The sequence below is a fragment of the Polyodon spathula genome, chromosome 2 (assembly GCF_017654505.1).
Source record: "Polyodon spathula isolate WHYD16114869_AA chromosome 2, ASM1765450v1, whole genome shotgun sequence".
Lineage (NCBI taxonomy): Eukaryota > Metazoa > Chordata > Actinopteri > Acipenseriformes > Polyodontidae > Polyodon > Polyodon spathula.
In genome coordinates this window covers 36,926,199-36,941,616 of record NC_054535.1, presented here as the reverse complement: position 1 = coordinate 36,941,616, position 15,418 = coordinate 36,926,199, and the positions used below count along the sequence as shown (strand labels likewise).

At 36.5% G+C, this 15,418-nt stretch overlaps 1 protein-coding gene across 42 annotated transcripts in view; it reads right to left on the bottom strand.

Annotated features, from left to right (window-relative positions):
- The window catches only part of LOC121295932 (receptor-type tyrosine-protein phosphatase delta), a 226,921-nt gene that overhangs the window by 22,831 nt on the left and 188,672 nt on the right, over positions 1 to 15,418 (bottom strand). For all 42 annotated transcript variants that reach the window (XM_041221061.1, XM_041221131.1, XM_041221062.1 and 39 more), the window contains one exon: positions 2,892 to 3,067. In XM_041221061.1, coding sequence (XP_041076995.1) covers positions 2,892 to 3,067 — 176 coding nt within the window. The remainder of the gene's footprint in view (positions 1 to 2,891; positions 3,068 to 15,418) is intronic.

Here is a 15,418-nt window from a genome sequence, read left to right as displayed (position 1 = left end):
TAATAATAATAATAATAATAATAATAATAATAATAATAATAATAATAATAATAATATACACCTAACTGTACATAATATGGCTGTAATTCTACTGAGAAGTTATAGTTTTATATAAATCACAAGCACTAGCCAGAGAAACCCGAGATGGAATTACAGCCTTATAACATACAGTGCTGGTGTATATTTTTTGTCATAATTACTGCTGTATTTTTTTTCTTGGTAAAAAATGTCTTATTTCATGGCATTTCACAGTCTAAAATTATATTTATAATATTTATATAAGCAGAACAAATAGCATTGTCACATTCATTCAAAAAGCATAATTTTCTCTAAAGTTATTACACAACTAATTATCTTAAATAGTCAAATGCTTACTTGAAAAAAAGTAAATCCTAAACTGCGAATATTGCGTTTTTTTATGTCCAACTTTTAGAGACATTCTGTTTTCACCATCAGTGAATTATCAACCAAAATAAAGACATAATAAATGTGAAAATAACAACAGACACATGAAATGTCCCCTTCTTGTACTGCACAGAGTGATCTTTAGCATAAATACTTCCAATCTTTGATGCAGCTGACCTTTTTTTCGTTGAAGACATTTTAAAGAAATGGTGCAGCTGTATGCAGTGTGTTCAAACTAAACAGAGTTCCTAAATGCAGTGTAACAGGTAGTGCGTCAATCAGGCAAACATTTGCTATATTTATTTTTAAAAATTACACAGCAATCTGAGATACATAATGACATAAATTGTAGAACTATTTCCAAAAACAATGGAAAACCATATCTATTATTTCATGTATTATTACTAAGAATCGCTGTAGAAGATTTGCAAAGTGAAGTGAAGCCACTTAAAGGCCTCTGCTATCTGACAGCCATCATTCTACAGAGGAAAAACCTCAGAATGGAGTGTGGTAACCAGCGGTGTACCACAGGGATCAGTATTAGGTCCTCTGCTATTCCTAATCTACATTAATGATTTAGATTCTGGTATAGTAAGCAAACTTGTTAAATTTGCAGACGACACAAAAGTAGGAGGGGTGGCAAACACTGTTGCAGCAGCAAAGGTCATTCAAAATGATCTAGACAAGATTCAGAACTGGGCAGACACATGGCAAATGACATTTAATAGAGAAAAGTGTAAGGTACTGCACGCAGGAAATAAAAATGTACATTATAAATATCATATGGGAGATATTGAAATTGGAGAAGGAATCTATGAAAAAGACCTAGGAGTTTTTGTTGACTCAGAAATGTCTTCATCTAGACAATGTGGGGAAGCTATAAAAAAGGCTAACAAGATGCTCGGATACATTGTGAAAAGTGTTGAATTTAAATCAAGGGAAGTAATGTTAAAACTGTACAATGCACTAGTAAGACCTCATCTTGAATATTGTGTTCAGTTCTGGTCACCTCGCTATAAAAAAGATATTGCTGCTCTAGAAAGAGTGCAAAGAAGAGCGACCAGAATTATTCCGGGCTTAAAAGGCATGTCATATGCAGACAGGCTAAAAGAATTGAATCTGTTCAGTCTTGAACAAAGAAGACTACGTGGCGACCTAATTCAAGCATTCAAAATTCTAAAAGGTATTGACAGTGTCGACCCAAGGGACTTTTTCAGCCTGAAAAAAGAAACAAGGACCAGGGGTCACAAATGGAGATTAGACAAAGGGGCATTCAGAACAGAAAATAGGAGGCACTTTTTTACACAGAGAATTGTGAGGGTCTGGAATCAACTCCCCAGTAATGTTGTTGAAGCTGACACCCTGGGATCCTTCAAGAAGCTGCTTGATGAGATTTTGGGATCAATAAGCTACTAACAACCAAACGAGCAAGATGGGCCGAATGGCCTCCTCTCGTTTGTAAACTTTCTTATGTTCTTATGTTCTTACACTGCCTAACATCCCTTGCAGGGCTGACGTAATTTCTTAATAGATCTATTTTGCATATTGTTGTTTTGAGTTTGCTGGTCTTCCACACATTTATTGGTCTTCTGCAGATTCAGTTTTAAATCTGCTGGCCATTGTTTTTTATTTTGACAATGTTTTGTTGGGTTCATGTACTGGTGGTTGAGTTTGTTTTTAAAGATTTAGGTTAGCAGTTTTATCAACAGTACTATAGACGAACAATCTTATTATACACAGGTCACACGCCACCACCTAATCTTATTATACATGAATCTCATGCTACCACAATGACTAATATGAATGTAAAAAAAACAAAAGTTTATAGGAAGGATATCATTGACCATGTATAATTGTAATACTTTTTTATATAAGTGAAATTACAATGCAAAACATGAATATCAAAGTGAAAACAAATGTATATGTATACATTATTTCACTTTATAATAATGTTATTGTTTAGAATTAGAAAACCTTCAGAAGAAACATTTAGAGTTGTACTTTTTCACATTCAAATTTCGCTTCAGAAGCTCAAATAGAGCAAGATTAATATAGAGTAAAAAAAAAAAAAAAATGGAACTAGTGGTAATGTTATTTGCTTTTAAATGATTTTAAAATCAATTTGGTTTGTACTATCAGTGTCATTTAACTTATTATTTTTCATGAAAGCAAAGTATTAATGTTTCCCAAACAGCACATTCTTTGTTTTATTTATTCATCATGACTTCTTAGTGTTTCCATTTCAAATGCACATTTAAGCATCTTTTATTTCTTAAGAATAATCCGACATTAAAGTGTTGCTGTATTGATGGGGGTTCATGGCTGTTAGAAGAATTAAGAGGCCAGCGAGTTGCTTCATGTGAAAGAGTTGATGTCTAAAATACTATGCTCCAAAAGCTGATAGTGATTGTCTCATTAATTTCCCCTTAATCTTTTCCTTTGCTTTTGGAGATTCCACATTAAGTATTAAATGATCATTAACATACCCTTGATCTTTCTTCCAGCTTAGTCATCATGACAATGTTGGCACTGCGTTGCTCCCAAATCATTCTCCAAAAGTCACCAAATGTCTCTGGGAGGGGGCCTTGTGTTGCAATATAGGCATTCTGCTTTCTGTAGCCATCAATGTAGTTGGAATTGACATAATCACTGCCAGGAATACCTACAAAAAAGGAAATGTTCATAAGGTGAAAAATAAATATGATCCAATATTTGAAATACTACACTCTAAACATAAACCATGATCAAAATATAGCATACTTAAAAATACTTAGAAATGCTGAAACAAAGTTTCAGCTGTCTTTCTTGATGTCTTACTGTCTAAATGTTTGTCATTTAGTTTTTTATTTTAGTGTTAAAAAATATACCACTCTATATCATGGGTATATCTAAATAATATGTTCTTATTCTCACATTAACTCTATATCATGGATATATCTAAAAAAGTATGTTCCAGAATATACACTTTCCATATACAGTTGAAAAAGTGAGGGGGATATGCCCCCCTATGATTGACATTCACTGTTTATAGTTATCTTGTTACAAGCGCAGCCAATTGCAATTCAATTGCAATTGCCCAGGGACACAGGAACGAGAAAGAAAAGTGCATACATAATGTATTTACACTTATGAGTATTGAAAAAAAAAAACTTCCTTTTAAAACCCTGTTATACGTATTCACAGGGATGTAAGGGTTAAATAAATGTCAGTAGCCACCTACAGCGTTCTGTTTATTAATTTGCTAATATGTACTTTGTAGTAATGGGATGAGCAATACAAATGGTTGAAGCAATGTAATGGAATGATTGTTTAATGATTTCTCATTACGTGGCTTACTGTGGAGGCTATATCGCCATCTTATGGCTGTAGGACTATATTACAGGTAAAAGACAAGTCGTGAAAAACACAAGGCCTTACTCGTAATTAAGGCTACGATTTTGGCATGGTAATTTGTAGTACATTTCATGGACGAGTTGTGGGGAAAAAAAAAAGAATTTAAAAAAGGTTAAATTAAAAAATTCACAGAAAGGACAACAGAAAATGGTGTTTTAGCTACATCAAATTACACAAAAGCTTTTAAGTACACAAAAAACAATAATATAAAGGAGTATTGTTATTGACTGCTGACAAGTTTAAATGTTACTTTAGAGTACAAAACTTAGTTAAAGGTCATTTCAAACCAATGTAACTTTTTTTTTTAGAATACTGTATGATGCAGGCTTTCACACTGGTCGCGTAACAGATGGCGTCTGAAGTAAATGGTGTTCGTATTTCCCTGTGTGTCTGGCGTTAAATGTGCTTGTTTAACACACACACATACACACACACACACACACACACAATATATATATATATATATATATATATATATATATATATATATATAATATATTTCATCAGATAATTGTTTTTTTTACAGTGTTCAAAATGAAACGGTATATATTTTTACTTCAATAATAAGAACAAGACATTTAAATTGGTTTCCGAGTAGCCTACAGAGCACTGCCCATTTAAAAAAAAAAAAAAAAAAAAACAGAGTTGAAAGGTCAAAACACATAAGCAGTCACCGTGTCCAAGAAACAGGGCCGTAGCATCAGAAAGATCAGAGAAAAACCACTAAAAAACAGATAAACCTCTTGTTTTATCCAGTTTACAGGAAATAAAAGATGTTCAATGGCAGTCTGAAGTATTTTGATTTGCAATGCTTAGTTTTAGAGAGTGAGTATTTATTTTCAGTAGATACTTGGGTACACTACATTGTATGAAAAAAAAAAACTTTCAAGACATAAAATGCAAGTATTAATTAATATTTTTTAAAGATGCAAGCCCATTTTTTTGTTTCAGAGTTTACAGTAACATACAAGCTGTGTTAATTTACATGCTTGCTTCCTCGCTCAGCTACAAAATACAAATCTCATTCGCTGATTTACATAGCTACATGTAAATACTGTGTGCTTACAACAAAACAATTTACAGATACTTGCAGATTTGTAATTTCAGTGCATGACCTACTGCATTTTTAAAGGAAATAAAGGATGTGCCTAACCAAATGTGTTTTTACATCCATTTCCAAGATTTCAGGCTTTTGTTCAAACTCATGATTTTCACGATTTCTAAGACCTCTGTGACAAAAAAGTATGTTCCAGAATATACACTTTCCATATACAGTTGAAAAAGTTGAAAAAATTGTTACTCATAATAAAGAGATGTTTGGTCGTCTTGCATCACAACAAAGGAGGTTATCGATATGGTGATAATCTTATTAAAATATGTAATTTAGTTTTTTTCCTTAAAGCTTTCATTTGTTTGTTAATAGAAATGGATAATATTAATTTTCCTAAAGTAATAATATCATAATGATCACTTGCCTTTTGAAATTTTAGAATGGATATGGGCTTCACTGACAACCAATGTCCTTGCATGGTTCTAAAGATTTTAACAGCGTCAGCGACATGACTTTTGTCATAAAAATCGGTTCCGTTGTCTGAATATGTTCCAGCCCGTTCTCTAAGCTCTACTACGGCAGGGCTATTGACCATCCCGAAGACTCAGCTTATTCAGGTATCGCATTCCCTATTTTTGGAATTCTCTGCCGAAACATATCAGGGCCAAAATTTTAAATCACGATTATATACTTATTTGTTTGACAAGGCATTTAGTTGTTTTATTATACAGTATGTATATCTCTTTAAGAAGTTTCATGCTATATAAATCCCTATTTTATTGCCCACTGTAAGAGATTCATTTTTAAACCCACAGTTGACATATACTAGAACTCATGATTCCTTAAGGCAAACAGCAACTTTGTTTCTAGGTTTAATTTTAAAGCACATAATTCATCATAACTTGTTGATTTTCTCTTCAACTTGATGGTCTCTAAAGTCATTTATCCCAATAGCTGATGGGTTCAGACATGCCTTTAGCAAGTACTTCAATCTTACACGCAATCTCCCTAACAACAACCACCAGAGTACATTAGTCTTCTCTTACGGTCAATCCTATCTTTCAGCTTTCTTAAAAAAAAAGATAAAAAATTGAATTCTGGTGGTTCCTATTTTTTGTGTAATAACAAGGAAATGGCCTGAAGTTTAGATGTGGTGATGGACCACCTTCTATCAAATGACCAACACTGTTGATTGGAAGTGGTCTTGTCTCAATCCATAATGGCTTAAGAGATACATGTTTCTGCCAAAAGCCAATGTTTTCTGATTTTTATACAAAGGAAACTATAAAGCTAGCCTTTCTTAGATATTTTCTATTCTTTAATACAATTGTCACTTTTAGGAGGGTCTGAGGTATATTGAGGCTAAAATATTCTTAGTGTCTGGTATTGTGTTTCAAAATCAAGGTTCCACCAAATGAATAATTTGTGTCACATCGTTTTAGAAAATAAATTAATTCTGAAGAACCCGTGTTTGCCAGTGTGTGTGTGTGTGTGTGTGTGTGTGTGTGTGTGTGTGTGTGTGTGTGTGTGTTTATTTATTTATATATTTTTGGCTTCTTCTAAAATGAAAGCAGTTGGTCTTTTTCAATCTCGTGAGAAGTCAGGCTGTCAGCAAGTCATTGCTGCAGGACTGGCAGCTGTGAGCAGTGTTCACACATGGTCTGCAAAGATAAGTCTCATCTGCATGGGCTGCACGTCTGCCCACTGCCTGAGCTCTAACTTTCCCTTTTGCAGGTAACTGATTTCATGAGAACACCAAAGTATGTATGCTTTTTAAATTCAAAGCATTGTTTTAAACTGCTTGGCAATATAGACAGTCAAGGCATGTATTTTAAGCTGTGAAGACAAATACTGACATCAAAAGTAGCCCTTTATAATTGTGAAAAATATATTAATAATTATTTGTATAATGGTGGGGGAAAAAAAGAGCTTTAATGGTTAAGATGTATGTAAGGCATAAAACTGAAAAAAAAAATCACTAAGCATAAAGGCTTCAAAACTGTTCAGCAAAATACAATTAAACTACACACTTCCATGCTCAACCAAAAGACAACAGTGAAAAGTTTATTCTAACCATCATACCTCTAAATGACAGAGACATCTTTTTAACTTAGCCCTAAACAGACTAGACGATTTGTATCGACACTTCAAAACACCCAGTCATACATTTGCAGGTAAAACTATAAGAAAATTTGACAGACACACCACAAGCTATATACATATATACAGTACCATGAAAAAGTATTTGCTCCCTGTCTGATTTGCTGCATTTTTGCACATTTTTCACATTGAATTTGGTCAAATCTTTTTGTGGGTTGTAGTAATATATAGAGGGAGTCTGAGAGAAAAAATGACACCAAATTTTGGTGGTTCTTTCATTTGTTTGGTGTGCAAGGTAATCAAACATGCAATCTTTAGGTGTGAAAAAGTTATTGCCCCTCTAGTTAACTCAACCCAATTAAAGGGATAATTATGGTCAGCTGTTTGAATACGTTGGTTAACAATCAGGCCTGATTTGGGCCAGCCCTGCCCAATATAAATCTGACTAACTTTGGCCCTTACCATCAGAGTGAAGTTATCAGCACACAGACTCTAGAGGCACATTATGCCACGATTAAAAGAAATTCCTGAAGACCTCCAGAAAAGAGAAAAAAAAAAAAAAGTTGTTGATGCCTATCAGTCTAGAAAGGGTTAAAAAGCAATTTCTAAGGCTCTGGGGCTCCACCAAAGAACAGGCAGAGCCATACTGTCCAAATGGTGAAAGTTTGGGACAGTAGTGAATCTTCCCAAGAGTTGCCATCCTCCAAAATCTCTCCAAGAGCAAGCTGTAAAATCATCCAGGAAGTCACAAAGAACCCTAGAATAACATCCAGGGATCTGCAGGCTTCTCTCGCCTAGGCTAAGGTCAGTGTTCATGACTACACCATCAGAAAGACACGGGCAAAAATAGGATTCATGGCAGAGTAGCAAGGTGGAAACCACTGTTCACTAAGAAGAACATGAATGCTTGTCTTGAGTTTGCCAAAAAGCACCTGGATGATCCTCAAGAGTTCTGGAGCAATGTTCTATGGACAGATGAGTCAAAAGTGTAACTTTTTGGCCAACATGGGCTCCGTTATGTCTGGCGAAAACCAAACACTGCATTTCACATAAGTTTCTCATACCAACGGTCAAGCATGGTGGCGGTAGTGGCATGATTTAGGGATACTTTGCTGCATCAGAACCTGGACGTCTTGCCATCACTGAAGGAGCCATGAATTCTGCTCTGTAACAGAGAGTTCTACAGGTGAATGTCAGGCCATCTGTCCGTGAGCTGAAGCTGAAGTGCAGCTGGGTCATGCAGCAAGACAATGATCCGAAACAAACAAGCAAGTCTACATCAAAATGGTTGAAGAACAAGAAATTTAAAGTTTTGGAATGGCCTAGTCAAAGTTCAGACCTAAACCCCATTGAGATGTTGTGGCAGGACCTGAAAGGAGCAGTTTATGCTCAAAAACCCACAAATGTCACTGAGTTGAAGCAGTTCTGCATGAAGGGGTGGGCCAAAATTCCTCCACGGCGCTGTGAGAGACTGATCAATAACTACAGGAAGCGTTTGGATGCAGTTATTGCTGCTAAAGGTGGCGTAACCAGTTATTGAGTCTAAGTGGGCGATTACTTTTTCACACAGGGGCATTGGGTGTTGCATAACTTTAATAAATAAATGAATCAAGTATCAAAATTTTGTGTTATTTGTTCACTCAGGGTCCCTTTTATCTAATATTGGATTTTGGTTGAAGATCAGATAACATTTAGTGTCAAAAATATGCAAAAATGCAGAAAATCAGACAGAGGGCAAATACTTTTCACAGTACTGTGGGTGGGTGTGGGTGTGTGGGTGTGTGTGTGTGTGTGTGTGTGTGTGTGTGTGTGTGTATATATACACTCTACATTTGTAAACAAACACATTTTAGGGAAGTGAAAGTAGTATCTTTTGAATTATATTTTAGAGGTGGGTGAAGGGCCCATTACTTTTAGTATTCATACTTGGACACGTCATACCTGTACATTTACTCGTGCACAGATGACATCACTGGAAAGCAGGCAGTGCTAAAACAGTAAGTGCCATTTCTAGTGATTCAAAATTTATTTGCCGTTATTTATTTAACTTTAAGGATTTGGATTATGAAGACCTAATGTGTATACTATATTTCTTGTACTTTGTTCATGTATTGTTTGTATTTGGAAATAAAACAGAGCTGCTAATATATAAATATAATATGAAACACCATCAAAACAAGAGCAGGACTATGCATTATAATGTATTTAAATTTTGAGAAAAAGCAAACTTTTCCTTTTTTGTAGCACTACAACTTGAGCATCATGAGGCATGTTTACACTGAAGCAATTTGTCGTGTCTGTGGCGGCACTGATGCGGTATCACGTTAAGTGGAAGCGACAGCGAGTGGGAGCAGTAAGGAGAAATTGCATCTTGAATTGCTTTAATCAGAAAACAGAGGACATTGGGGGAAACAGAGCAGCAGCTCAAAGTCAAACAGCCGCATGTGTTTTTCTGATAATAAACAAGCTGAAACTCGGAGCAGCTGATTCAAATTCAGCGCCGTTCTGAGATACGGGCGAGGGGAGGAGCCAACAGCACAGCAGAACAACGCAGTTAAACGAGGCAGTCTTCCCAGCGACAGCGAGTGGAAGCGACAGCGAGTGGGAGAAGTACAGGCGTGGAAAAGTACACACCAGTTTAGAAGCAGTAAGGAGAAATTGCATCTTGAATTGCTTTAATCAGAAAACAAAGGACATTAGGGAAACACAGCAGCAGCTCAAAGTCAAACAGCCACGTGTGTTTTACTGATAACAAACAAGCTGAAACTCGGAGCAGCTGATTCAAATTCAGCGCCGTTCTGAGATACGGGCGAGGGGAGGAGCCAACAGCACAGCAGAACAACGCAGTTAAACGAGGCAGTCTTCCCAGCGACAGCGAGTGGAAGCGACAGCGAGTGGGAGAAGTACAGGCGTGGAAAAGTACAGAGCAGTTTAGAAGCAGTTTGAAAGCAGGTTGACGGCTGCAGAAGAAACTAAACTTCAAAAAATAAAAAACCCTCAACATGGTCTTCAAGCCAGTAATCTGTGACACCTGCTTGATGTGGGAAATCCGAGAAAACCCAGCGGAGCTAAACTAAGTGTGCGTAAAGTGCCGCGCGATCCAGGATTTGCATAAACTAGTAAGTATGCTAGAAATGGAGCTGGAAGAAGTGAGACAGCAACAGGATCTTGAGGAACTGGCACACCCACAATTCATGGAAGTCTGCATCACCCCTAACAGACTGAAAGCCACCAAGGAGATAGAAGGTCAGAACAGCTGGGTTCAGGTAGGCAGAAGCAGGGAAAAAAAGAAACTTCGTTAAACACAACCACCAGAAATCAAAACAACCAACACATTTGAGTCACTTCAGAATTTTGATGAGCAGAACCAACAACAAGAGAATGAAAGGAACAACATCCAGGACCCCATTGACAGTGGTGACCAGACAGCAAAAAGAAGGGAGGTCATGATTGTTGGGGACTCCATATTGAGAAACACAGCAAGTTCAATTCGCAGTTTGGACCCCCTTACTACAACAGTGTGCTGCCTTCCGGGAGCCTCGGTCAAGCACATCACTGAGAACGTGGACAGGCTCCTAGAATGAACAGGAGACGACCCGGTAGTAGTCGTCCACATCGGTACAAACAACATTGGAAGAGACAGACCAAAATCCCTGCAAAACAAATTCAGAGAGCTAGGAAGGAAATTAAAAGAGAAAACCAAAACTGTGGTATTTTCTGGTATACTACCGGCACCTTGCAAAGGACCATATGGACAGCTGGAAATAATTAATCAAAACGCATGGCTGAAGACGTGGTGCACACGGGAAGGCTTCACCTATCTTGATCATTGGACCACATTCTACAACGAGGACTATCTGTATAGACGGGACGGACTGCACTTAAATAACAAGGGAACCAGTCTACTTGGAGAAAAGATCCTCGAGCAGGTTCAGAAGCATTTAAACTAGAAAGGAAGGGGGGAGAAATCAACAAAAAAACAGAAGGGAGACCGCATCAAAACAAGAACAACAACTCAGGTAAGACAACCATTAAATGTATTTATCTAAATGCTAGAAGTATCAGAAACAAAATTCTAGAACTTGAAGCTACTGCACTAACAGGTAACTATGATGTGATAGGTGTTACTGAAACTTGGTTGTCTGAGAGTGATGGGGACAAATATAATATTTGTGGGTATACACTGTATAGGAAAGACAGGCAGGACAGAAGAGGAGGAGGGGTAGCGCTATACATAAGAAACAGTCTTGAAGCCCAGGTGTTAAACCTGGACAAAGAAAATAAAACCGAATCAATATGGGTCAGAATAACGGACAAAAATTCAAAGGGCATAATAATAGGAGCATGCTATAGACCGCCAGATTCAGACGGTGAGCAAAATAATCTGTTATACAATGACATTAGAAATGCGTGTAGCAAAGGAGAAGCCATACTAATGGGGGATTTCAACTTCCCCCAAATAAAATGGGAAAACCCGGTGGGTAGCACGAAGGATGAAATAGAAATGGTGGAAATGACAAATGACTGCTTCCTAACACAATTTGTCAAGGCACTGACTAGAGGGGAGGCATGCCTTGATTTAGTCTTTTCAAATAACGAAGATAGAATAACTAAAACAGAGGTCAGAGAACCACTGGCAAACTCAGACCACAACATGGTTTCATTTGAAGTGTTTTTTAAAACCCCAAAAGTAATGACTAAAGCTAAGGTTTACAATTTTAGAAAAGCAAACTATGAAGGTATGAAACAGAGACTAACAGAAGTAGATTGGAGTAAAATAGAGAAAACACCCACAGAAGAAGGATGGTTGTTCTTCAAAAATGTAGTACTAGAGGCACAAAACAATTACATCCCTAAAGTAGACAAATCTAAATGTAAAACTAAATTGCCAAAATGGTTTAATAGATCAATTAAAAAAAAATATTCAGCGAAAAAAGGCACTTTATAGAGCATTAAAAAAGGACCAAAAAGAAAGTAAGCAGAAAGAGTACACGGAACTGCAAACGCAAGTCAAAAAGGAAGTTAGAAAGGCCAAGAGAGAAATAGAAATGAACATTGCTAAGGGAGCTAAAACCAATTCCAAAATGTTTTTCCAATATTACAACAGCAAGAGAACATTCAAAGAGGAGATTAAATGTTTAAGAGATACAAATGGCAAAATCGTAGATGAAGAAAAAAAAATAGCAAATATATTAAATGATTACTTTTCACAAGTTTTTACAAAGGAAGATACTGACAACATGCCCCACATGTCATCCAGTTCCTATCCAGTTTTAAATAACTTTAGCATAACTGAGGCAGAAGTGTTAAAGGGACTAGGAGCTCTTAAAATAAACAAATCCCCTGGGCCGGATGAGATCCTCCCAGTAGTACTCAAAGAAATGAAAGAAGTAATTTACAAACCACTAACCAAGATCATGCAGCAGTCTCTTGACACAGGGGTGGTACCGACAGACTGGAAAATTGCAAACGTAATACCGATCCACAAAAAGGGAAACAAAACTGAACCAGGTAACTACAGACCAGTAAGCCTGACTTCTATTATATGCAAACTTATGGAAACTATAATAAGATCCAAAATGGAAAATTACCTATATGGTAACAGGGTCCTGGGAGACAGTCAACATGGTTTTAGGAAAGGGAGATCGTGTCTAACTAACTTGCTTGATTTTTTTGAGGATGCAACATCGATAATGGATAATTGCAAAGCATATGACATGGTTTATTTAGATTTCCAGAAAGCTTTTGACAAAGTCCCGCACAAAAGATTAATTCTCAAACTGAACGCAGTTGGGATTCAAGGAAACACAAGTACATGGATTAGGGAGTGGTTAACATGTAGAAAACAGAAAGTACTTATTAGAGGAAAAACCTCAGAATGGAGTGTGGTAACCAGTGGTGTACCACAGGGATCAGTATTAGGTCCTCTGTTATTCCTAATCTACATTAATGATTTAGATTCTGGTATAGTAAGCAAACTTGTTAAATTTGCAGACGACACAAAAGTAGGGGGAGTGGCAAACACTGTTGCAGCAGCAAAGGTCATTCAAAATGATCTAGACAAGATTCAGAACTGGGCAGACACATGGCAAATTACATTTAATAGAGAAAAGTGTAAGGTACTGCACGCAGGAAATAAAAATGTACATTATAAATATCATATGGGAGATACTGAAATTGGAGAAGGAATCTATGAAAAAGACCTAGGAGTTTTTGTTGACTCAGAAATGTCTTCATCTAGACAATGTGGGGAAGCTATAAAAAAGGCTAACAAGATGCTCGGATACATTGTGAAAAGTGTTGAATTTAAATCAAGGGAAGTAATGTTAAAACTGTACAATGCACTAGTAAGACTTCATCTTGAATATTGTGTGCAGTTCTGGTCACCTCGCTATAAAAAAGATATTGCTGTTCTAGAAAGAGAGCGACCAGAATTATTCCGGGCTTAAAAGGCATGTCATATGCAGACAGGCTAAACGAATTCAATCTGTTCAGTCTTGAACAAAGAAGACTACGTGGCGACCTAATTCAAGCATTCAAAATTCTAAAAGGTATTGACAGTGTCGACCCAAGGGACTTTTTCAGCCTGAAAAAAGAAACAAGGACCAGGGGTCACAAATGGAGATTAGACAAAGGGGCATTCAGAACAGAAAATAGGAGGCACTTTTTTACACAGAGAATTGTGAGGGTCTGGAATCAACTCCCCAGTAATGTTGTTGAAGCTGACACCCTGGGATCCTTCAAGAAGCTGCTTGATGAGATTTTGGGATCAATAAGCTACTAACAACCAAACGAGCAAGATGGGCCGAATGGCCTCCTCTCGTTTGTAAACTTTCTTATGTTCTTATGTTCTTAAGTGTAAGTGGGAAATGCTGGTAAAATGCAGCCACGCTTTATTCCACCACTGAACCATGTCTCGAGGTGGTTCAGTGACGCCACAGTGCAGGTAGTGAAGTGCATTACTTTCAGTGTAAACAGCAATGCCATCACAGCCACAGTATCTTGGTTCAAAGTGGATTTTTTTTTTTTCCCCCAATTAACAAAATTTCCTTTTCCACCAAGTATTGAATGAAGAAATAAATCCAACAAAATGGCAAGTGACCCAGGCAGTAATTGGTCCGAAAAAGAAGTAATGGAGCTTTCTGTGGTATAGTCCTAAATCTTAAAGTACCGGAACGTCAATTCAAATATTTATTTTTCTAAAACAAATTATAGGAACTCACGTTTTATTTGTACATTGAACTTCAGGGTACATTCATTTTAATAGATAATGCATGCGCCTCGCATGTGACATTTAAGGCTATTGCCCCAGTGCTGAGATTGCCATTTTTCTAGCCAAATTTGGCTGGTTTTGAAAGCAACTAGCAGGATAATGTTGTCAGGATAATGGTGGTTTGATTGTTTTATGGCTATTTTTATAACGCATGTTTTTTTTTTCTATTTTTTCCTATTATGTCAACTTCAGCGCAGAACTTCAATCACCACGATTCCCTATATAGTACATTACATCCTACCCCCGTCTTGTTTCTGGAGCTCTGCATTCAATAAAATTACGAATCACACTAATGCTCAGTATTTTTATTCGTCACCAATTTAAGAATTGTATCAGTACAATTAAAAAGAAAAAAAGAAAAAATAATATATTTTTTAAAGACTATCAGCTGACAGTTTTGAACAATTTAATTGTACACAACATTCAGAATATTCTGGTATTCTAAGTTGTGTCAGTAACATATCCCTAATGTAAGTATTTTTATTTTAAATAAATGTGTAGTACTTATTTATGGTTTGTAATATATATATATATATATATATATATATATATATATATATATATATATATATATATATATATATATATATTAAATCTTAAATGCAAGGCAGTTGTTCACCCCAATCCCCGGGTCTCTGTGACAGCTGTAAACGTGTGTTTATGGCCACAATCGAAGGATGCTCTTTTGCTGTCAGCAGTCGTCGTCAGCATTTTTACAAAAAATCCTTCTTAAAGTAGTACTGTAGTTTGTAATAGAAGTACTAATATTCTCTTCGGTGCATCGCAAGGATGACTGAATCAGACAATTGTGCGGGAGATTTGACTACAAACATTTAAAATGCACGCTGGTTATCAAAAGAAGAGATAAATGCACAACTTGATGGAACTGCGAGATGCTCATGTGTATTCCACAATAGCAGAAAAGTTAATGACACGCAGTGTTCTGCGTAATAAAAAGCAAGTGATGGCAAAATTTTATCTGTATTTTTTCCAATCTTTTCATTAGTCTATTGTGATATTCAGAAAGTATAATGAGAAATATCACACCTACCACGCCAGGTACCAAAGGCATCATTGTTTTGATCACAGTTCTGAACACTAGCAAATTATGTTAACGCGAGTTCTGTGTAAATGGGGGTAAGCCGCCAAATTGCAGACACTGAACTGGCAATATTGTTCTGTGTAAAAGGTGAATT